This window comes from Ylistrum balloti, unplaced genomic scaffold (assembly GCF_031769215.1).
Source record: "Ylistrum balloti isolate Yb309-2 unplaced genomic scaffold, AGI_CSIRO_Ybal_v1 Utg370008, whole genome shotgun sequence".
In the NCBI taxonomy this organism is placed as follows: domain Eukaryota; kingdom Metazoa; phylum Mollusca; class Bivalvia; order Pectinida; family Pectinidae; genus Ylistrum; species Ylistrum balloti.
The window spans coordinates 1,081,417-1,107,798 of NW_026782082.1; the positions used below are offsets into that span (position 1 = coordinate 1,081,417).

Genomic DNA, 26,382 nt, shown 5'->3' on the forward strand with positions numbered 1-26,382 from the left:
ATTTTACAGTGAATTCGGGATTACTGTTTGTTGAGAGTCCATTAGATATGTGTGTAGGTTGCGTTGGAAGGAGTTGGGGCTACTGAAGTTAAGCAAGAAAAAGGGGGCGGGGGGGGGGGGGGGGGGGGGTTAAATAGTTAGAGGAACAGTCCTATATATGTGATAATACAATTTTAATTATATTTGTTATTTCCCTCTAAGTAGACAGGCACACCGAGTAATTAGAATATAAAATAGCCAGAAAATGGCTGTAAGACATGAATACCACACATCCATCCCTATAAGTAATATTTCTTTTTCAACTCGCAGAAGATGATCATTAATTACCTTTGACCTTGACCTGTGTTACCATCTTATAACGAGGTGTAACACTTTGTGTAATGACACTATAGACACAATATCAAATATATTTATAAATTTAATGATATGACAAGGATTTGGAACCCTTAGTCAGCATCAGGAAATTATTCAAATATTTTAATTGGGTTTTGTAATTGAAGAAATATATTACCTGACACTAACTTCACCATTAATTATCATTAAGATAGATGATGCATATATCATTAAAAATTCATCAATCATTCCAAACAACCTATCCCCCTGATATATGGGGGTACTTCTACCATCTATAACAGTACTGATATCTGGGGGTACTTCTACCATCTCTAACAGTACTGATATCTGGGGGTACTTCTACCATCTATAACAGTACTGATATCTGGGGATACTTCTACCATCTCCAACAGTACTGATATCTGGGGGTTACTTCTACCATCTATAACAGTACTGATATCTGGGGGTACTTCTACCATCTCTAACAGTACTGATATCTGGGGGTTACTTCTACCATCTATAACAGTACTGATATCTGGGGGTACTTCTACCATCTCTAACAGTACTGATATCTGGGGGTACTTCTACCATCTCTAACAGTACTGATATCTGGGGGTACTTCTACCATCTCTAACAGTACTGATATCTGGGGGTACTTCTACCATCTCTAACAGTACTGATATCTGGGGGTACTTCTACCATCTCTAACAGTACTGATATCTGGGGGTACTTCTACCATCTCTAACAGTACTGATATCTGGGGGTATCTGGGGGTACTTCTACCATCTATAACAGTACTGATATCTGGGGATATAATAACTTCTACCATCCCTAACAGTACTGATATATGATTGTATAATAACTCTGACACGCAATAGCACAGAAAAGCTTTATTGGCAACCCATAAGTTCTAATTCCATCATGGAACATACAACTTCCTTGTCTGTCACAGATCAAACCTGTGACCTACAACTTCCTTTGTCTATCACAGATTAAATTTGTGACCTTCAACTTCCTTGTTCATCACAGATCGAACCATGTGACCTACAACTTCCTTGTCTATTACAGATTAAATTTGTGACCTGCATCTGTGACCTGCAACTTCCTTGTCTATTACAGATTAAATCTGTGACCTACAACTTCCTTGTCTATTACAGATTAAATTTGTGACCTGCAACTTCGTTTGTCTATTACAGATTAAATCTGTGACATACAAATTCCTTTGTCTATGACAGATTAAATATGTTACCTACAATTTCCTTTGTCTATCACAGATCAAACATGTGACCTTCAACTTCCTTGTCTATCACAGATCAAACATGTGACCTACAACTTCCTTGTCTATTACAGATTAAATTTGTGACCTTCAACTTCCTTGTTCATCACAGATCGAACCATGTGACCTACAACTTCCTTGTCTATTACAGATTAAATTTGTGACCTGCAACTTCCTTGTATATTACAGATTAAATTTGTGACCTGCAACTTCCTTGTATATTACAGATTAAATTTGTGACCTGCAACTTCCTTGTATATTACAGATTAAATCTGTGACCTACAACTCCCTTGTCTATCACAGATCAAACATGTGACCTACAACTTCCTTGTCTATTACAGATTAAATTTGTGACCTTCAACTTCCTTGTTCATCACAGATCGAACCATGTGACCTACAACTTCCTTGTCTATTACAGATTAAATTTGTGACCTGCAACTTCCTTGTATATTACAGATTAAATTTGTGACCTACAACTTCCTTGTCCATCACAGATCGAACCATGTGACCTACAATTTCCTTGTCTATTACAGATTAAATTTGTGACCTTCAACTTCCTTGTTCATCACAGATCGAACCATGTGACCTACAACTTCCTTGTCTATTACAGATTAAATTTGTGACCTGCATCTGTGACATGCAACTTCCTTGTCTATTACAGATTAAATTTGTGACCTACAACTTCCTTGTCCATCACAGATCGAACCATGTGACCTACAATTTCCTTTGTCTATTACAGATTAAATCTGTGACCTACAACTTCCTTGTCCATCACAGATCGAACCATGTGACCTACAATTTCCTTTGTCTATTACAGATTAAATCTGTGACCTACAACTTCCTTGTCCATCACAGATCGAACCATGTGACCTACAACTTCCTTGTCTATTACAGATTAAATTTGTGACCTGCAACTTCCTTTGTCTATTACAGATGAAATCTGTGACCGACAACTTCCTTGTCTATCACAGATCGAACCATGTGACCTACAATTTCCTTTGTCTATTACAGATTAAATCTGTGACCTACAATTTCCTTGTCTATTACAGATTAAATTTGTGACCTTCAACTTCCTTGTTCATCACAGATCGAACCATGTGACCTACAACTTCCTTGTCTATTACAGATTAAATTTGTGACCTGCATCTGTGACATGCAACTTCCTTGTCTATTACAGATTAAATTTGTGACCTACAACTTCCTTGTCCATCACAGATCGAACCATGTGACCTACAATTTCCTTTGTCTATTACAGATTAAATCTGTGACCTACAACTTCCTTGTCTAATACAGATTAAATCTGTGACCTGCAACTTCCTTTGTCTATTACAGATGAAATCTGTGACCGACAACTTCCTTGTCTATCACAGATCGAACCATGTGACCTACAATTTCCTTTGTCTATTACAGATGAAATCTGTGACCGACAACTTCCTTGTCTATCACAGATCGAACCATGTGACCTACAATTTCCTTTGTCTATTACAGATTAAATCTGTGACCTACAACTTCCTTGTCCATCACAGATCGAACCATGTGACCTACAACTTCCTTGTCTATTACAGATTAAATTTGTGACCTGCAACTTCCTTTGTCTATTACAGATTAAATCTGTGACATACAAATTCCTTTGTCTATGACAGATTAAATATGTTACCTACAATTTCCTTTGTCTATCACAGATCAAACCAGTGACCTTCAACTTCCTTCTTCATAAAGCCCCAGTCCATCACTGAGCAAACCAGCAGCCCACAATGCCCTGGTCCATCATGGATTTTGATCCTGTTTACAATGAATATGGGTCAAAATAATTTTTTCACTACCTTTTATTACTATGTGCCAGCAAAGTTCTGACTGCTAAATTCCAAGATATATTGGTTATCACCAAGTCAATTGAGTATCCAAGCAAATTGATCCATGTGGCCTTGGAATATATAACAGGTTTATTTAATTCAAATCAGTTAGTACATGCAAGTTACTGATGTCTTCAGATTCTAGGGCATTAAATATAAAGAACTTCAAAATTTCTCATCTGAGCACATGAAAGACAAAATTAGTTTTCACTGTGTCTCTCTGTTCTATTCTGCCATTTTTCATTAATATGTACTGTTTTGATTTCTTAAACAGTCTGATTTTAAAGATGTACTGCTCGGAGAAATAAATTCCAATAATAATGCATGCAAAATTTATTTGAAATATATCCAATATTTCCAGAGTTATACTCGAAAGACGTCAATTAACAACATGTCAGTGTTAAGTTAAAAGTGTTAACGCTATTAACCAAATCACGCCATTAACTTCACTGTCAAAATTAGAAGTCTACAAGCAAAATTTCCTCAGAACGTCATAAAAATTGCCCTTTTCAAGTTTAAAAGTACAACACTAGATAACAAGCGTAAAAGGCTATAAAAGTCCAAGATATTAAGTTGAAATTCATTTTTTATTGAATTTTGTCTTACTTCAGGTCAAACCGTCGGAGGAGTACATCCGTAAGGACAGGTTTATCTAGGTATTAGTCATAATTTACAAACCAGTGATTTTTGTAGGGTTTTTTCAAGTGAATCTGCAGCGCCATTTCAATTTTGATGTGTACAGATACGAAGGTGGTTTTGAAAATTTCAGTGATTTCCCACAAGAAAATTACGAGTCAAGGACTCAGATATTTTTGAGTCCTAAAAATCACTGCAAACACTACTTTTAAGTTTGTTTCCATAGAATAACTTTTTTGCAGGCTTGTATCCATGACTTCAGCTTTCAACATTTCTCTAAAATATGTTTCTTAGAACGCGATATAAAAATACTGTAGTCATTGTCCGCCAGGTATCACAACAATAAATATGTCTGTTGGTTAACAGAGTTGCCATCGTCAAATCCTCAACAAATCAAAAAACAATCATTTAAGTTTTTCAAATTTTATTTCGAAAACAAACCATAACACTTGCCAAGTGTAATTTTTTTTTTATAGTTCAGCAAGGTCATGTGTCTTCTATCAACGTAAAATACTTGGAAAATAAGTAACAAACATTTCACTGGTTATAACCCATCGGATGTTTTAAATTAAAGACAGAATATCTTACAATCTTACAATATATATCCAAATACAACGGGCATACTCTTTCCTTTATATTTTTCCAGTCATACAACTTCCATTCACACTGATGTTAAATACTTTTTTGCTATGACAAAAGATATGGGAGATAATCATGACACGTTTCAGCTAACACAACAGTCACAACACGAGGTACGAGTAGTCCTTACTCAAATAAATAATCTGCCCTATCTAGTGACATATCTCAACACTCGCATATCAAAAATATTTATTCCCGAAATATATAACCCATTGTTTTTCCTAACATACAACATTTTTATGAAGTACAAGCAAGTTATAGAGGTCACTACTTACTGACTTTGCAAGTCAGGTTCACAGAAGAATAAATTTCAAATCTCTACTTGTTCTCTTCACAGATTTAAAATCGATGTTTTGTAAAAATCTTGAAACCTATTCATTCACTACAAGACATGATAAATATACTTAAGATACTTGTTGATGAGTAGCACTTACTCAAATTAAAATATTTATGTAATAAACAGTCCCCGATTAGGGTAGAAAGTTCGCATCGTTCGCGATAGAAGAATGAAAATAAGTTAGATTCAAATCTAGTAGATACTTCAAACACTAATATACCCATTTAAACAACACTTATTCACATTGTATGAAATCAAACGTCACACACACACACAATGTAATGGTAGTGATTTGCAATAAAAAACAATCTCCATCCCTGTACAATCATTTCACAAGCACACACATGTAAACACATTTACTTCACTCAGTTCAACCACATCTAACATTTATATAGTGCTTGGCACATCTCACGGAAACAGAGAGAGAAAAGAACTAGGTTTCTTTTTTTTTAACTTTTTTTTTCATTAAAAGTTTTTTTTCAATTTTTTTTTGTTTCTCCTCAGTGGGGAACGAGTTTAAAGACTGGCCATATGCTCGGAATGAACCCACCACAACAGATGTTGTCCAATATTGCAGCTGCCTATAACAACTTGTGTCCACACAAACTTATATGATATGACAATTATTTAGATTAAAATGTATCCACGCAACATATCGTCTGTCCCCGTCAGAACAAGTTCCACGAGCAGATTTTTAAATTGCCAATTCACAGTTCAATTGCTGCAATCAACACCATCTTGTACCCGTATATAATCTAATGAACAGGTGTAGACTAATCATTTCTGCAGGAGTAAATTTCCTGGCTTCGCACCCTGTGCATGTTCCAATTATCAGCATTGCAGAGTGAAAATGTGTGTTTCATTATCAATACTCTAGTTCTTTTTCTAGTCATTTCTGGAATTGGCAATTTATTATCTACTTTTACACTGGTTGCTGTTAATTGCCAGTTTTTCTTGAAAAAAAAAAAGTTCATCATTTATTTCTCGTCACAAATTTCACTGCAGTATTCCTTTAAAGTTGGTATCAGATAATCGATCATTTTTCTAGAGGTTTCTTGAGAAACTAGATGCAACTTCATTGGCAGCAACTCGCCGAAGAAATTGTCACAGCTCATACAAAGAAATCTTCCTCTGGTTCGTGTACGATAACATTTGGGACTGCCTGGTCTAAGTTCTTGTGATCTACAATGGTCATGAACCCTATGGGTAGGGTACCTTGTACCCAGGGGTGTTGTAATACCTCGCCTGCAGTCAGACGTTCAGTTGGTTCACGCCGCAGCAGACTTTTTATGAGACACTTGGCTTTAGATGATAACATCTGAGGTACAGTAAACTGACCGCGACGAATTTTCCCAAATAAAGCGCTAGGCTCAGAGTCGTGAAATGGATACCGACCAACCAACATTGTGTACAGCATCACCCCAAGGCTCCAAATATCAGCGGATCGACCAGAGTATGTGTCGCTTGTGTGTAGGATCTCGGGGCTAACATATGCCGGACAACCATGTTTGTCTGCCAATCTATCATCTGCTTCATCTTCCAGCACACATGCATCCTCTAAACCATCCAATCGCAACTGAGTTCTGAAAGACACAAGGCAGTTGAAATTAATGGTCATTTGTCACACAAATTGTAAACAATCTACGATAAATCTTTAATATGAAAATTAACTATCATGAACATCATAAAAAATATCATTATTCTAGTCATGAAATTAAATAAATGATGTCTAAATGAATTTAATTTAAGTCATCATAATTCTTAATTTAAATGGGTTACTAGAACATACAATAAAAAAACCAGTATCTGTCATAATGTTGTTAAGTAATATATATCATTGCAAAAAAGTGATCAGTGCATTTAATCTGCTGTCAGTAAATTGACATGATGAAGTGATAATCATGCTAATTTGTCACAAATTTGTGTCATGTCATTACCAAAACCAACTCGTTCATCATTACAAACAGCCCTCCTATTATTACCAAAGTAGTAGCTTACACAACCTATATGCTTGAAGACCCAAGTGGGTGTGGCCCCTTCAGGGATAGCAGTACACTCTCCATCAGACAGTAATTACACTCCACACTGTACTGGTGTCAAGGCATGATCAACAAGACCTTTATATGTAATTGTAAATGAAGCTAACATGCTGCACCCCGACATCACTAACCACTTTCACAAGTTCCAACATGAGTTAGTGCATTAGAAACCATGTCACGCTAACGCCCATTTACAACGACAAAGATTGATACTCAACATATTCCTTCTCTATTTTTAAACAAAGGATTATAAAGTTATTTGAAATCTAGGAATGTATTGTGGCGTGTCACTTGTCATTTCACCTGTTCAGACAACTAATTAAGGCTACGCCCCAGGTAATACATATATGTATGTGCCGAGGACAAGACCTAATGTTCATTGTCATTTCCTGTTCTGATCAAGTTATTTCCTCCTAATGCCTCCCGAAACCCACTTAAACCCACTATACCTAAGCAAAGACTTGATTCAGAATTTATGCAATAACACTATTTAATGAGGAAATAAGAGTTGCATTTTTGTTTACATAAATTGGTACAAACACCTGAAAAGACCAAACTACGCCACCACATTTTGGTCTGCGTAAATAAATCTCTATAATTTATTTTTGCTGTTAACAATTTAAATTTCTCAGCTTCCCGCTGGCCTATACAGACAAACAGAGAATAACACTGCACCTGGGTCTCCCATAAAAAAATCATTAGAGTCTAAATGGCAATGAAGTGCCTTGTCTTTTCATTGTATATCGACTATTTTACTATATGTATATTTCATCTCATCGGGATATCCTAATAGCCTGTGACGTAGGTATGTGTTTGGCTGACGCAAGCAGCCAGTGTTTTTGTCCGCCTGACTGATTCATGATATCTGGGCCACAGGTACATTCTGTGGTAAACAAGTCTTAAAATAGACTCCAGTCAGTCCCACAAAGCCTGGGCTCCTTTTATACAAATAAACACTAAAATTCCTTTAAATCTCCCGTAAAAATACTAAAGCTGTGAGGAACTGACTCGTGAATGTGGAGAGTGAGATAAGTTTTACTGCTAGACAACCAGTAACATATATATATCTGCTACAAGCTTGTGCCTGCACAAAGGGTCGAGGTTCACTGCCGGATGGGTGTGGTTACTTTAGCTCCCAGCTTAATAAATAAGAGAAGTGAATTGGGCGTTATGTATTAACTACAAACTTTTGGGTGGAGTTACCTAAATTTTTGCAGTGGAGCAACAACTTCATTGCCCGAGACTGGGTGGAGTCATATACAAACACAATACAGAGTTACAATTTAGTAGCTAAGCTGATGGATGAGAAATTTAATGTACACATGTGTAATATACCACACAGAGATGCATGTCAAACAGATCTTCAGGCTCAACACTGTTAGTACCTACTAATCACACAGTACCACACCCAAAACTACATTATATAGGACACTGATAATATACCAGCCATATCCTTTGTATAAAGGGAGATATTTGTGTTTATCTGTGATAACCCTACATTAGCATATCAACATACGCTGGGTTTGGTATTTTATAATTATAATAAAGGTACACAGTAAGTGATAGCAATTTGAAAACTGACAGAATTAGGACACTAATTAATTTTTTTTACCATTGGTTTTCAGTTCCTCATGTGGTTTTTCGTAAAAGTTTAATTGATTAAACATTAATATGTACCTTTCTGGGTTTTTGAAAACAAATTTGCGAAGTTTCAGGTCTCGTAGGACAATTCCATTTTCGTGACAGTGATAGACAGCATCAGAGATCTGTTCAAACAATCGACTAGCTTCCTCTTCCTTCAGACGTTTCTTCTGACGTACATACGAGTGCAAATCGCCATAATGGCGCTCAAAAAACACATAGGCTTTGGTCTCACCAAGCGTTATCTCACTAATGCTGCTGATGTTTGGATGGCAATCAACCTGCCAATATGTTTCCAGCTCTTCTCTGTATCGATTGATCGGGAAAATCTGCAATGACAAACACCATAAGTTAGCACTGTAATTCTAATACACAGTGACAGTCACATCTGCTGCACAGTACAGAAAAATATCATATTTAAAAATTATTGATCTCAATGCTGTAATGATCAATTGCATTCATGCTCACTTGTTGCACAAACCAAATGAAATTTTGTGGTCCTGTGTCTCAAAATTATGTCTAAATATAGCTGTCTGTAAATGTCCAGCAAGTATGTTTGATAAAATTATTGGCTGTGGTTGTAAATATGCCAAGGAAGTAAATTCTACATGTAATATTCAAATTTATGTCTGAAATGAGTCATGAAAAGAAAGAGAATGCTCATCAACATCAATTCAAGCAAATCTAGGCTTCCTTCATTATTCCTGTATTCCAATCTAATTTACATTGAAGCCAACTGGTGCCAATCAGATGACACAAACCAAACACTAGCACAATGCAACTTATATATTTCAACATCTTGCAGACCACAATATCAAAATCAATTTTGTTCCTAACAGACAAGCTAGTGTACAACTAGAACACATCTCAACCCTTTCTGTAATATTAACCTATTGATTTTTGTAGGAATGCCCATTCAACAAAGTCATCAGTGATCCTGCTTGTTGGTACTACATAAATTCCGACACAGAAATGTTCACAAAAGCCTTAAATTCTCAATGAAAGCAACATTCTGATGGGGAAGTAGCGGGAAAGAAAAAATCAATTCTCTCGCCTCCATTCAGAGGAATTTAGTAAGAATGACAGCACTACTTCACCTTGCTGCCATTATTGGGTCAATATCGGAGTGGCACTCCTGATACTGCCACCAAGCCTAACTAAGCCCCAGAACACAGTTCTAGCATCAAGACACTCCCAGTCTATGCCCCATCTGACAAAGAACCATTCCTTTTATAAGCTATTCAGGCACTCCTCAACAACAAAAGAAAAACATCTCTGCAGGCTTCCTTCATCATCATCATAAATACTTCCAGTTCCATAAAACAGGACAATGAAATAACACACATACTAGACTTTGTACTTTATATAAGACCAAAGAACAAACAATAAGAAGATCAATTATTTTAGTTTGTTAGAAAATTCATCAATTGCTATTTCTTCATTTTCATGTTAAATATATGAAAATAAAAATGGCCCTTTGATACTTTAAATAAAATTGGATCAAATCAGAATTTTATTTCCGTTTTCAACTGCTATATTAAGCAGACAAGTTAAAGCTTGCACGCTTAATAAAAACAAAGAATACTGTATAAGTCCGACCTAAACTTCACTAACAGGATCTTGTTTCTGTAATAAGGTCACTGTGTCTTGACTACATTTACATGTTCCTGAAACTTCCTGGTAGATAAAAATTGTATACGATCACATGACAACCAACACGTAGGTAAGATATACAGCCTGTGTATTGCCGATCAATACTATTTTTTTTCGTGTGTCGTACCTGCCAAGGGCTTTAAATAACCATCAGGAAGTTAAATTTTATTACTTCCCATAATTACACATTTCCACAAAGGTACATAAATCTAGCCCTGCCATAATTTAATTTTTTTTTGTGTTAAAGAACTTTTTGAAATAATTTTACATGTCCTGTATACTGTCGTTTTTTAAGCATCCACTGTAGTAGCCGCACTGAGAAAATAAATTCAGAAAAATTTATTTTCTTTATTCAGAATTTTGCATTAAAGCATAAATTTCCTCCCGACCCAAGTAACAATGATAATCCTTTGCACCCCGCCAAAGTGAACAAAGCCCTATGAGGAGTCCGAGACCGTCAGTTTGATGACTCACAGCGGCCTATAACCAGCCGATACCTGTGTGTACCTGTAATCAATGGTCCACACACCTGTCCCCACATAAACCAACAGCTTGGATGTCTGTGAATCACGCAGATGCATGTAATATACATGTATATATATATCTATATATGTGTGTGTAGGTGCAGAGAAGCAACACAAATCATCATGAGGTACTGCAACACATGTGGGGGCAGAATACACCAAGGCCGAGACAATGCCTATTGTTTTGTCGAAGCTTCATTAGCCAGACCAGGAAATACATGGCACCTGGCATGGACTCTTAGACAAAGACCTGAAGCATACATACTCATCTCCTTGTGAGGGGGAATATGCAGATAAAATCTACAATAATTATAACTTCGTCCTAATTAATACTTCAGTGTTGGTTACAAATTATTGAAAATAAATTAATGTAATAAAGTTTTAATTCCTTTGGGTTAGAAAAACATCTGATAAATTCCTTTGTTCATGAACATGGTTTAATAATTTAAACATGCTTTGTCCAATTGAGCATACATAAAACTTATCAACAGAATGAAGTGACTATTGCTCAGAGCCTAGAAATTATATGCCATATGCAATACACATAGAAATTGTGAATATCTGTTTGCAATGGCAATGCTCCTTGCAGGAAGTTTTACTATATAATGTAATACTTTGCAGGAAACCGCTTCAATCTATTTATAAACTACACACTCATCATCTTGTCATGATGTAGAAATATTCTTGGCAGTAGAACTGATAACGAACTCTTCAACCCTTGCATACTGGTATAGTGATTAGATCATTCTGTGAACACACATCCTGTAACCTCAGGGTATCATACATTGATCTGTGAGTGTATTAACTTTCGGGTCATGACACATACACAAACTCATCATTTTTAAATGGATATGACAAGGCTAGAAATGATGCATTTAATATGAATAATGGTACGTCTATTCACTTAGTGATACAAACCTTACAGAAAGTTTTATCTATATTGATATGCATTCTATTAAATAAATACCAACCTTGCAAACATATTCATCCTTGGTTTGCCAATTAACAGCTTTGTAAGTGTCCCCTTCAATTTGGTCCAGTATTAAGTATTTTCCAATTTTAGAAACTTTTGATTGTTCATATTTGTCTGGAAAAAGGGGTTGGGAGGGCTGGAGATCTGGACTAAGGGCCCCTTGTACTCCTAAGTTGGAGGTAGCATCAAAAGTGTCTTTCTTTCGTGGCCCATGACTCGGTATACAAAGTCTGGGCCGGCTTCCTGTTAGGCTCATAAATACTCCGTTCTCTCACGAATGAATGTGACAGTACCTCCAAGTGTTTCCTAAAGTGATACAAACTATGTACCCTTTCACACGATGATACTTTCACTTGAAAACAATGCCGATGAACGATTGCTTCTTTGTTTTTGGTGAGTCAGACTATAAAGGTGGGTCTTCCGTTTCACAATGAACAAAGCAATAGTAATGTGGCCAACCGGATGAATTAAAACGCCGTGTGAGTGAAAGCTGGTTCTTTGTCCACGTTGAAATGATACACAAATCTAGACATGAACGCCGGTTAAAACGGAATGTTCAATAAAATGACATTAAATTTACAAAACATCAATATATCACAGACAGTATGGCAGTTGACGTAGTCCTGTTAGAGCGCGTGCGGTCATTCCAAATCACAAATCAAAATCATAGTCCTTTATCAATATATTTCTAACCTATTTCCCTTAGAGAGTGTGCTCTTGCTCAACGTGTCTAAAGTTGAGCAATTATTGCGATGTGTCCGTCAACGTGTTACAACAGATGACGAAATTGGTATAAGCTCGTACTGATTACTCAACGAGCGGTTCACCTACCGGCTATTACGTTGTTTTGAAAAGTCTTGTTTTCGTGTGTTTTACAACTTCAGATGTTGGTCAATCTTGTTCTTTGTGTTCTTCTTCACTTTCCGGTATCCAGCACACTCTCTTTAGCTCCTTGGGAAGGGCACAATCGTACCAACCCTCCCCTCAATATCCTTCAGGGTATGCGCTGACTGAAGTCGCCATTGTGCTTATTGGCAACGTGTATTGCAAGCCTATATTACGATAAATTAATCCGCGTAATTTGCGACGAAACACTAATTCAAAATATGGTGATGCAATTAAGACATCACATTAATATTTCATATAAATAATGTATTTCGTTTTCACCTGTATGTTTTAACGGCTTATTTTTCTCTGAAAACATTGAAACATACGATGTGCGTAGAAGGACTACTTTTCTACATCCGACGTGCGTTGTTGGTCATTCAAGAAAATTCTCTATCGGAACGCCTCGGACATATTGCACAGGTTTGAGTAAAGCTCGCAGTGTCGCCTTTTCATTGGTGGATAATTTTAAATGAGTATTATGACGACAGGGGATTCCTTGGGAAATACTACTCACATGCCCATATAAGGATAAAGGGTGTACATATATATGATCTGTATTTGTGACGTTATGCTACGTCACAGTCTTGGTTTCATAAACTATGTATTTCCTCATGTTGCGAAAACACAAGAAGAGTAAGCTGTTTACAGCTTGTTAGCAACTTGTAAATACAATAATTGTAAATCTTAAAAGTACATGACAAATCATTACTGAACAGATTATTGATAAATACATATAATCAGAGACATTACATAAAGTTTAAGATTTTTTAATTTTTATACACAAGTATGACATAATTAAACTATATGAAATAATATATTTTATTTCATAGCACACCGACAAATATACAACGATGTAACAGTCTTTGCATTTTTCATTTATTTCTTTAACAATATTAGGTCATGGAAAAGTAAATTCATGACTCAAATTAATCGTCAATATTGTTTTAGAATTAAGAAGAAATGGAGTGCGATATTTATGACGCATGTTCTAAAATTCAACAATATTGACTATATATAAATAAGATTTGAAGACAAATAATTCAAATCACATACAAATAAATAAAAGAATAAATAAAGAAATAAGATATTAATTAGTTAATTAATAAGCACTAAGTATATTATGCAAATTAGTATATTAAGTAAGTATATTATGCAAATTAGTATATTAAGTAAGTATATTATGCAAAGTAAACCTATATGAGATTATCAATGTAGTTGTTTACCCCTTAAGGGTAGAATGAAGTTCACTAAACAGGAAATGGTTGTGAATAGGACTCGGATAAATACCAACTCATTAAGATTTACAATTCTTTTATTATGATACCTGGAGATATCTTTTGATAGTGATGTATTATTCTCCACAGGCCTTATCTTACTGTCTGTGTTTGCTAATGGCTGACGAGAAACGTGACGACGGGCAGGTTCAGGTTTAGACATTGTATGATGAAATAGGTCTAAATACTGACCAACCACGGATATTTATCAACCTCACGTGTTTCCGGATCTCACTTTCATTGAACATTTGTTTCCGATATATATTGCAATATAATTTGGAATGAAATAAAGTTAAGATGTAAGTTGACGCTTATAGCCCGCGTTTCCTGCAGACAGTAAACCGTTTGACGTACCAGTATTTGTTTTAACGTGCGGATGATATGCGCATCAACAAACCAGTCAACGGTCCACCAAAATGTCCAACTTCTAGCGCACGAGCTAAAGGAAACTCGGACTAGATTAAAGTCCTTGGTACAGCCCTTTGCCTAACCGTTATGCATTCGAAACGACGATGGTTTCAGGTGAACTATTTCGTAATCAATCTGTTACTGTGGTAGTTTTTTTTTCTTTATTTCCAGCACGTATCAGCTGTTTCTCTTAAATTGTATAATGCATACACATTAATTCATGGCTTAAATACAACAGTCCTTCTGTATACACTTTTATCAAGATGTTTTATGTAATAGATAACTGAAGTGTTTATACATATACATCGTCTGTTTAAGCATCAAGTCTCTTTACGAGTTCGAGATTTTTTGTGGGATTTTACGAGATTTTCTCTGAGATCGTGCGATAAAGATTGATATCTGACCACAAGACGGATATCTTGTCACATGAATGATATCTGCATGGTCACATGACTGCTATATGGTCCTCGAACTGAGACTTTGTCACGTGACGGATATGACACGAATGAAATCTTGTTACCGGGAAGATATCTGGTCAAGAGGCAAATACTGACAATCACGCACACTTTGGGACTAATATACACGGTCAAGAGAGTGATATCATCTCATGTGACCAATATGTGGACACATGACTAAATCTGTTGAAATTAATAAGTGGTCACGCACAGGACTTAAATCATGTCACATGACTGATATCACGGGAGTAATGTTTAAATACAGAGGAATCCCAGATATCTAATCACGTGACTGATATCTTGTCACAGGGTTGATAATTACATAGAGAGGAATCCCAGATATCTAATCACGTGACTGATATCTTGTCACCTGAGTAAAATTTACATACAGAGGAATCCCAGATATCTAATCACGTGACTGATATCTTGTCACAGGGTTGATAATTACATAGAGAGGAATCCCAGATATCTAATCTCGTTACTGATATCTTGTCACTTGAGTAAAATTTACATACAGAGGAATCCCAGATATCTGATCACGTGATTAATATCTTGTCAAAGGAGCAATATTTACATACAGAGAAATCCCAGATATCTCCTCAACATGATACCGGTAACTGGTTAAGTTTTTTGTGATTATTGCTTTCGGCACAACTTTAGATATGTTAAGAAAACCAAAGCCAACGTCCTGTAACTTGCTATAGGATTTTATGCAGTCATTACAGAAAAAATACATATAACTTTATAATAATTACGATATTATTCTTAAATATCGGATGAACATTTTAATTAAATTTTGTATCTACCTATCATAAAAAGACGACGATGACATGGCAGTGTGTTTTTGGTCGTTAATGAAAACTAATTTAACATATTGAAATAAGTCTTCAAGAAAATTGGAGAATGCGCTTTTTTAGGTCCGTTGTTAACACGCAGCAATGTGTGAATACTCTCCGAAAATGAAATACATGGTAGACTAGTTGGCTGCCAGCCTCAAAGTGAAAGTAGAACTATAAATATTAACGACACACGCCTTACATACATATACAAAATTGCAATAGAAGAGAGAGAAGTAATCTGATGTTTGTTGAATTTATCGGGAACTGCCTGGGTGTTCTTGAGCTAGAGTCTCGTTGTAATAGCTATTTGTTACATCACTGAACATCATGCGGGATGTCCGTCGCCTGTTATACGCGTCTGTCCCAATAACACAATCACAGCAACACAGGAAGAGAACTTGACCTTACTTGATACAGACGTTATGGAGAACTACAATGGGGGCCCGAGATCCTAGAGATAATTGCGTTACCCTCACCTACCATTCATCACCATACTTATGATAGCAAAGTCAAGTTAGGTAAGCATTCCATGAAATGTCAACGTGTTTGCAATGCCCTTTTAAGACGTTCCTTTCAATATACCGCGTAGCTGACAACGAATGCGTGAGACGTGAGGTAGACTTCTATTTTAAATCTCTGTACTGCCCACGGTTTGACATATTTCCCTGCATCGCTCAGTCTACAAACTATACACAACTGAATGACGAAGTTTAAACACAGGCCTCTGCTTAAAGCATAGTTATCTCTCTTATTTGATTTCCCATATTAAATTGACAGTAAGAAATATCAATTTATGAACACAATTTGATTTAATTCCAAACTTTAAACCCTATGTATCATTTACATCTTATATCGATGAAATTTAAGTTTAAAAAGTGGAATATTTAAGCGTAAAACGTAAACATATAGAATACATCAAGCTAATAATAGAGACGAGTGCGGACCTGAATTCCGTGTATTGTATAGATCGGTATGTATTCTGAGTAATGTCATAATCTAGGCCACATCTACCTATTATATACAGTACGACATGCCTACGGACACTTGTCAACTTTACATAAACCTAAACCATGTTCCTGTTCAATATACAGATAAATTGTGATATTATTCTAATGTAAAACAGTTGAATATGAATAAAGATAAGATTTTCATCAGGTCAGTGAACTTGTAACTCTCTCTGTATTTAAGTTGATCATTAAAGACTGCAACACTTCTATTGAGATTGGGTATAGACGAATCTTAACACAGAAGTCGTGGGTTTGTCATTAATATTGGAATGTAGTTTTTCTTCTCGGTTTTGTTTCCCATGCCCGAGTATTACTTTGCACTGGGTTCACTGCACTTTAATATATAAAACTTATTGGCTCGTTCACACTTAAAACATTCCGAGGAGGATTTCATCAACAACTTATCATACATGGCGACAATTTATTAATTATCAAATAGATCTACGTGATTTTCTCAATATCTTTTTCTATTTTTTATGAAAAAATCACAACTTCATGTTTCCTGGGCGTCATCAATACATATTTTTTATCGTGAATGTTTTTGTTGTCATCATCTGTAGTTGTTTACGTGTAGCTGTCATTATGTATCTTATGTAAACAAAATTATTATTCTTTGATCATTAAATCGACTGTAAAAAGGGGGAGGGGCGTGACTGACTTGTCCTACTTATATATTGTCCTTGACCCGTTTACTTGAAACGGAAATCCCTCACGAGTTAACAATAGATAAATCAATATGCGTAGTTGTTGCTAATTAAGGATTATTTAGATAATATATATGTATATATAAAGGAAACCCCTTTTCAATCTCAACTCAATTCTTTTATTACCTTAGGCCTTACGGCCTATCAGTCACAAAACAATGTAAACAAATTATAGCATGGCGTAACATACATATATAGAGAATGACATGTAATATTCCTGTATTTCATACTTAATATTTTATGTTATTATTACTTAATAGTTAATTATGTATTGTTTCTTAGCTTTGTTGCCTCATATATAAACTTTCCTAGAGAACACAATTCCTTACTACTTTCAACTCTCAATAACTGAATTTATTTAAAAACAGATGGCCTATTCCAGTAATAACGTTTGCTATACATTTCCCTTAAATCTCTATACCTGTTGCATTCAAAAATAAAATTATACTCATCCTCCACCTGTCCGGTATTACACATATTACAAAAATGTCTTTGTCTTGGGGTATCATCATATCGACCAGATTCCCGATGACGTAAAATAAATTCTGTTATTCCGGTTACATTATTAGGGATTAATACAAAACATCAATTTGAAAAAGAACCTTTGTTCTTGGCATTTCCATTGGCTGTGCGGCGCGTGTAATGTATTGCCAATTTTAATCAAATATATTTGTTCAAATACGTATATGAATGTTTGCAATATATTTCACTGTGTCATAAAACGTCCATTGAATTTAAAATGTCATATCTTGTCAGTGACGCTCTATATAAAAAATCACTTTCATGTGCACATTGTATATTGCGAGTAACTCTGTATTACAATTACTGTATAATTGTATATTGTGGGTTTAAATGTTTTTCTGGAGACTTAAAACAAGGATCTCTTTGCTGTGTTACGATATCAAAGTAAACTGTTGAGACATCCGTTGTGCACCTTGATAATTGTTTAGCATACAGTCTGACTTTCGCTGCTCCATCGTCCTATATTCTCCTCCGGTCATATTTTGGGACGTTTCTAAGAAAGGGTAGTCATGTGTTTTATAGTTGATATCTGTGTGTGTCTGCACAACATTCTCAGTCCTCAATGTCTTTTAAGCACGTACTAAGCTAGGAATAGAACGCTGTGCAAGGACAAGATATATTTTAATACATGTGTGAGGATATTCAATCTAAAAAGAATAGATATAAGCTCTAAGCTTGTTTTCCGATCCCATAAGTATCTTATGTGTGTTTTAATTATTGAATATTAAATAAAAATATTGTTTAAATACATGGGGTTTAAACAGCCTTAATTTGGAATATGGCACCTAAATGGGATATATAGTGCATTAATTTGGAATATGGCACCTACATGGGGTATATATTGCATTAATTTGTAGTATGGCGCCTACATCGGGTATATAGTGCCTTAATTTGGAATATGACATCGACATGGGATATATACAGCCTTAATTTGTAATATGGCACCTACATGGGATATATAGTGCCTTAATTTGGAATATGGCACCTACACTGAGTAAATACAGCCTTAATTTGGAATATGGCACCTACATGGGATATATAGTGCCTTAATTTGGAATATGGCACACACATGGGTTATAAATAACCTTTATTTGGAATATGGCACCTACATGGGATATATAGTGCCTTGATTTGGAATATAGCACACACATTAGATATATACAGCCTTAATTTGGAATATGGCACCTACATGGGATATATAGTGCCTTAATTTGGAATATGGCACCTACATTGGATATATAGTGCCTTAATATGGAATATGGCACATACATGGGGTATATAGTGCCTTAATTTGGAATATAGCACACACATTGGATATATACAACCTTAATTTGGAATATGGCACCTACATGGGATATATAGTGCCTTGATTTGGAATATAGCACACACATTAGATATATACAGCCTTAATATGGAATATGGCACACACATGGGGTATATAGTGCCTTAATTTGGAATATGGCACACACATGGTATATATAGTGCCTTAATATGGAATATGGCACCTACATTGGGTATATAGTGCCTTAATTTGGAATATGGCACCTACATTGGATATATAGTGCCTTAAAATGGAATATGGCACCTACATGGGGTATATAGTGCCTTAATTTGGAATATGGCACCTACATGGGATATATAGTGCCTTAATATGGAATATGACACCTACATTGGCTATATAGTGCCTTAATTTGGAATATGGCATCTACATGGGATATATACAGCCTTAATTTGGAATATGACACCTACATGGGGTATATAGTGCCTTAATTTGTAATATAGCACACACATGGGATATATAGTGCCTTAATTTGGAATATGGCACCTACATGGGATATATAGTGCCTTAATTTGGAATATAGCACACACATGGGATATATAGTGCCTTAATTTGGAATATAGCACCTACATGGGATATATAGTGCCTTAATTTGGAATATGGCACACACATGGGGTATAAATAACCTTTATTTGGAATATGCCACCTACATGGGATATATAGTGCCTTGATTTGGAATATAGCACACACATGGGATATATAGTGCCTTAATTTGGAATATAGCACACACATGGGATATATAGTGCCTTAATTTGTAATATAGCACACACATGGGATATATAGTGCCTTAATTTGGAATATAGCACACACATGGGATATATAGTGCCTTAATTTGGAATATGGCACCTACATGGGATATATAGTGCCTTAATTTGGAATATAGCACACACATGGGATATATAGTGCCTTAATTTGGAATATGGCACCTACATGGGTTATAAACAACTTTAGTTTAGAATATGGCACCTACATGGGATATATAGTGCCTTAATTTGGAATATGGCACCTACATGGGATATATAGTGCCTTAATTTGGAATATGGCACCTACATGGGATATATAGTGCCTTAATTTGGAATATGGCACCTACATGGGATATATAGTGCCTTAATTTGTAATATAGCACACACATGGGATATATAGTGCCTTAATTTGGAATATAGCACACACATGGGATATATAGTGCCTTAATTTGGAATATAGCACACACACGGGGTATATAGTGCCTTAATTTGGAATATAGCACACACATGGGGTATATAGTGCCTTAATATGGAATTTCTGTCACCCCTGTGATTTTTTGTGACTCTTTTTGTAATATCCCACACACATGGGATATATAGTGCCTTAATTTGGAATATAGCACACACATGGGATATATAGTGCCTTAATTTGGAATATAGCACACACACGGGGTATATAGTGCCTTAATTTGGAATATAGCACACACATGGGGTATATAGTGCCTTAATATGGAATATGGCACATACATGGGGTATATATATATGGGATATATAGTGCCTTAATTTGGAATATAGCACACACATGGGATATATAGTGCCTTAATTTGGAATATAGCACACACATGGGATATATAGTGCCTTAATTTGTAATATAGCACACACATGGGATATATAGTGCCTTAATTTGTAATATAGCACACACATGGGATATATAGTGCCTTAATTTGGAATATGGCACCTACATGGGATATGTAGTGCCTTAATTTGGAATATAGCACACACATGGGATATATAGTGCCTTAATTTGGAATATAGCACACACATGGGATATATAGTGCCTTAATTTGGAATATGGCACCTACGTGGGATATATAGTGCCTTAATTTGGAATATGGCACACACATGGGGTATATAGTGCCTTAATTTGGAATATAGCACCTACATGGGATATATAGTGCCTTAATTTGGAATATAGCACACACATGGGATATATAGTGCCTTAATTTGGAATATAGCACACACATGGGATATATAGTGCCTTAATTTGGAATATAGCACCCACATGGGATATATAGTGCCTTAATTTGGAATATAGCACACACATGGGATATATAGTGCCTTAATTTGGAATATAGCACACACATGGGATATATAGTGCCATAAATTGTAATAACGCACCTACAATCCATAAGAAGTGGCTAAAGTAAGAATAAAGCACACACATGGGATATATAGTGCCTTAATTTGGAATATGGCACCACATGGGTTATAATAGCACACACATATAGGGAATATATAGTGCCTTAATTTGGAATATGGCACCTACATGGGGTATATAGTGCCTTAATTTGTAATATGGCACCTACATGGGGTATATATTGCCTTAATATGGAATATGACACCTACATGGGTTATATAGTGCCTTAATTTGGAATATAGCACACACATGGGATATATAGTGCCTTAATTTGGAATATAGCACACACATGGGATATATAGTGCCTTAATTTGGAATATAGCACACACATGGGATATATAGTGCCTTAATTTGGAATATAGCACCTACATGGGATATATAGTGCCTTAATTTGGAATATGGCACCTACATGGGATATATAGTGCCTTAATTTGGAATATAGCACACACATGGGATATATATATATAGTGCCTTAATTTGGAATATAGCACACACATGGGATATATAGTGCCTTAATTTGGAATATAGCACACACATGGGATATATAGTGCCTTAATTTGGAATATGGCACCTACATGGGATATATAGTGCCTTAATTTGGAATATAGCACACACACGGGGTATATAGTGCCTTAATTTGGAATATAGCACACACATGGGGTATATAGTGCCTTAATATGGAATATGGCACATACATGGGGTATATAGTGCCTTAATTTGGAATATGGCACCTACATGGGGCATAAACAACCTTTATTTGGGATATGGCACCTACATGGGATATGTAGTGCCTTGATTTGGAATATAGCACACACATGGGATATATAGTGCCTTAATTTGGAATATAGCACACACATGGGATATATAGTGCCTTAATTTGGAATATGGCACGCACATTGGGTATATAGTGCCTTAATTTGGAATATGACACCTACATGGGATATATAGTGTCTTAATTTGGAATATGGCACCTACATGGAGTATATAGTGTCTTAATTTGGAATATGGCACCTACCTGGGGTATATAGTGTCTTAATTTGGAATATGGCACACACATGGGATATATATTGCCTTCTGTGTCTGTCGTATGATAGTTGGTTCGTCTATATACGTAATAAGGCGCCTACACAAGAAAGTATTTTTTGTACAAATATATGAAAGAAAACGGCTTTCTGTTGAGTTCCTGGTTGAGAATATTTAATTTTTTTAAACTTTACAAGTGGTAAATCTTATTTATTTATCTATCAAGTTGAAAATTTTCAAATTTAGGATAAGCAGAGGCGTGCATATATCACATATACATATATATATATATGTCTAACTTGATACTGTTTCTATCGTGTCGTGGGGGGTTGATGGTATTCATTTTAAAAGGACACCAAACAGTCTTCCCACCTAGTATATATATATTGATTCAGTCACGAGACGACATGTAACCCGAGTTAATTACAAACACGATGACCGGGCGGTTTATCCGGTTTATACCCCACAGTTTCGATATCCGGGTAGCCACGCAGGACGTGGTAAGCGACACTACTCATGGGAGCGGAGTTTTTCCTTGGTTACATCATCACGGGGGTCTTTTCAATGTCATATTTATCCACAAAACAACGTATAAACAATTACTGCGAGAATTGTTATCGAAAATGCAATGGAACTCTATCATTAGACCGAAGTCTTCCCATTTCATTTCTCTCGGATATACCTGAATATCGAGTTGCTGTGCAAGGTCAAGTTTATTTATCACACATACACAATGCACTATATATACCTGTGTACATCATTAGATATACATGTAATCTACCTTTAATGGACGGACATGTATATTATTACATAAAATCATGGTAGTGTGGACACGCTTATATCAGTGGTCGATTTAAGTCACCAATGTCGTGCACTTTTTTTTAATATAGGTAATTTATACACCTGTCCGGATAAGAGCTCACGATCAGCTAAATATAGAGTTCAAATGCGGGTAATGACATCATCACTATTGTTCACAAGTTTAATCAATAAAACACGTGTATTCTGATTTAGATTGATAAGCAATATTTGTATTAGAAGAACACGAACCGGTAGACCTGCCGATCTATCCCACATTGTGACCTTTGTTAGTTATATAATAATCTCCCCGTCATTACGACCCTGTTACTGACATTGCTTATTAACGACACATTGTTTTTCACGAGACATGATGGTAGCTTTATTTATATTTTAACGTAATTAATTTCTTCGGACCTATTTTGATCTCATTAACAGAACAAATCGTACGTTCAACAGCTAATCCGTGATACATGTTGCTGTTTTTAACAGGAAAAGAGCCAGACAACACAGAATCCAGAATGGTGGGTTACATCATCTTCATCATCTGTTGTTGGGTTAAAGCGCGCACTTAGGTCCGTCTCTATCAACTGATTTTACCACCCTTGATATTTATCCGAATATTTTATGAACAATCATTAACATTTTTATCAAAGTCCATTCTTAACCTCAATCGTGGATGTTATATTCTATTAAGGAATCCCGACGGCTATCTTATTTATTAGACCTAGATACACAGGTGTCTGTGTCCGTGATTTAACGGTGTTAAATTAACGCCCTCTATATCCAAACTCACAAATATGGCGTATGATACAGACAGCGTCAGCGGTTGGCCCGTGACATTCATGTGACTATAAATGACATTTGATTATAAACAATTATAGAGAAGCAGTAGTAGACATAAGCATTAACCTTCAACGGTTATTATAATCACGCGTTTGAGCCTCAATGTCACTTAAAACTTGATAATATATAAATTGAGTTCCTGTTCCATCGCCTTGTCACCTGTTAACCGCGGTATCGAGAAGGCGATCAGCTCACCTGGCCCGGCCGAACAGGATACAGATGGCGGATATTAACCCTCTGTACTCTCTAGGATATTGGTGAACAATTTGAAATGTCAGTGAAGGGTTCATGTACTGTATTATACCGACTGTTTCTGACTGACAAATAATACAAAGATAAAATCATTTCCGATTCAGGTCCTTTAATTGTATATAATTTTCAAACTATGTGAAGAGTTGTAAATATAATATCAGGGTGTGGTGTACAGTTTTCCAGTGTTCCATTTAAATATATTTGAAGCAAAGCTTCTATTAAAAGTATATAACTAAATATATATGTATGTGTATATTTACCTTATATTTTTTTATAATTAAGACCTTGCTAACCGTAACAAATTAAAACTTTTATCATTAAGTGATAGGGGACATGAAACAGAGTATACTTGAAACAGAGATGTGTAATATATCAACGTAGACGTGTATGTATATAATATATATACAAATCTCCGATGTAAATAAAGAAATTACGCACACTTAATGTTTAGAACGGAAGACAGTGTCACACACAGGGAAATTGTGTACTACAGAAAAGTGACGATATTCTTGGGAAATGAAAAATAATTTGAAAAGATAGCATGTACATTTGTATCAGAAAATAACAATAAAAAAAGATGAAAGAAAGAGGGGGGATAATTTGATAATTAATGCTTTGTATTGTTTTACAAAATGATCGATGAATTGATATATATCTGGAGATTTATGAATGAAGGGTCAAATTCTACAAATTTTGTCAACATCAACAAAATATGACGCAAGTCTTGTATTCAACAGACCATTTTATAGCAGTATGATGCAATACAGATATAACGAGACGGTAAACAAGGCCGTACTCAGGGTGTCTGTTAAACACATGTTTACGTTACACTTCTGTGATCGGAGAGTGTAGAATGTATGTAGCACGTTATGACGTTTACCGAAGACACCTTGTAAACGGATATATCGATGACGGAGGATCGGGTTGGAAATTCAATGGTGTACGATTTGATTGTTCAACTGTGAAAAAAATCTAATGACCCATTCTTACTACACGGACTTTGACACGTCATAGTGTAGTTCAAACACAGCACGGAGTTAGCTCCCTTCGGATCAATGATGCAATACACGTTGACCTATATAACATGTTTACCTGTCAGTGTTCCAGGTATTGACGTGTTATTGTTTACGACAAAATTTACTTATTTATCAACTTGCAATCAATATATTTTTATAAACAAAATTTTAATCAACATATGAGACTATAAATAACTTAACAGGATTTGTGATAAAATTTAAATCGAAACAGGAAACAACGGAGTCACGGACTTAAATTTTCTATTCTAATTCCGTGACGGAACTATTTTTTGAAGACGATGATGAAATATTCGGATCGCTAGTATTTCATCATCAACGTAATAAACTCTTTAAAAATAAATGTACGTAACGACATTTGAAAATAAAATAATTAGTAACTTCAGAGGTGAATAGAAGTACATATTTGTTCCCTACAGTGCTACATGTATATTTTAATTATACAATTATATATGTACTGTATAACATTAACATTTTTAACGAATATACGTGAATATTTGATGAAATGACGTCTTTCTCTACATTTTTTTCACACCAACCACAGTGTATTAGTGAAGTAGGATGTTCACCCATGCAAGGTCAACGACCTACACACAAAACGATTTGCTTGTAGAATGGTCTTTGTATATAGGTCCAGGTCATTCACCTTACACCTCGACATTGTCTGCTTCTTATCTGGTTTACTAAGAATTATTAACAAATAAAATATTACTACTTCAACATATCTTATACACGTTCGAACAAAACTTAATTAAATATTAAATTATTTCGAACTTAATGATGCGTGTGTTTAAGTGTGTTTCTTTCTGCTAGTCAGGTACCTGTACTCTGATATCCCGACTCCAACATGCCAATGTGGAGGTCATATATATTGGTGTAGGTAATTTATACCTACTGCGTTGTACGTTACACAGGATACGACGCAATTT

General features: G+C 35.4%; 1 protein-coding gene across 1 annotated transcript; it reads right to left on the reverse strand.

Annotated features, from left to right (window-relative positions):
* Positions 1 to 4,505: 4,505 nt before the first annotated feature.
* LOC132548341 (tribbles homolog 2-like) lies at positions 4,506 to 12,934 on the reverse strand. Its single transcript, XM_060212198.1, has 3 exons — positions 11,903 to 12,934; positions 8,791 to 9,083; positions 4,506 to 6,657 (listed from the first exon to the last, which is right to left on the reverse strand). The coding sequence occupies exons 1-3, from the start codon at positions 12,158 to 12,160 to the stop codon at positions 6,186 to 6,188; spliced, it is 1,023 nt and encodes a 340-aa protein (XP_060068181.1). The 5' UTR covers positions 12,161 to 12,934; the 3' UTR covers positions 4,506 to 6,185.
* Between the last annotated feature and the right edge of the window lie 13,448 nt (positions 12,935 to 26,382).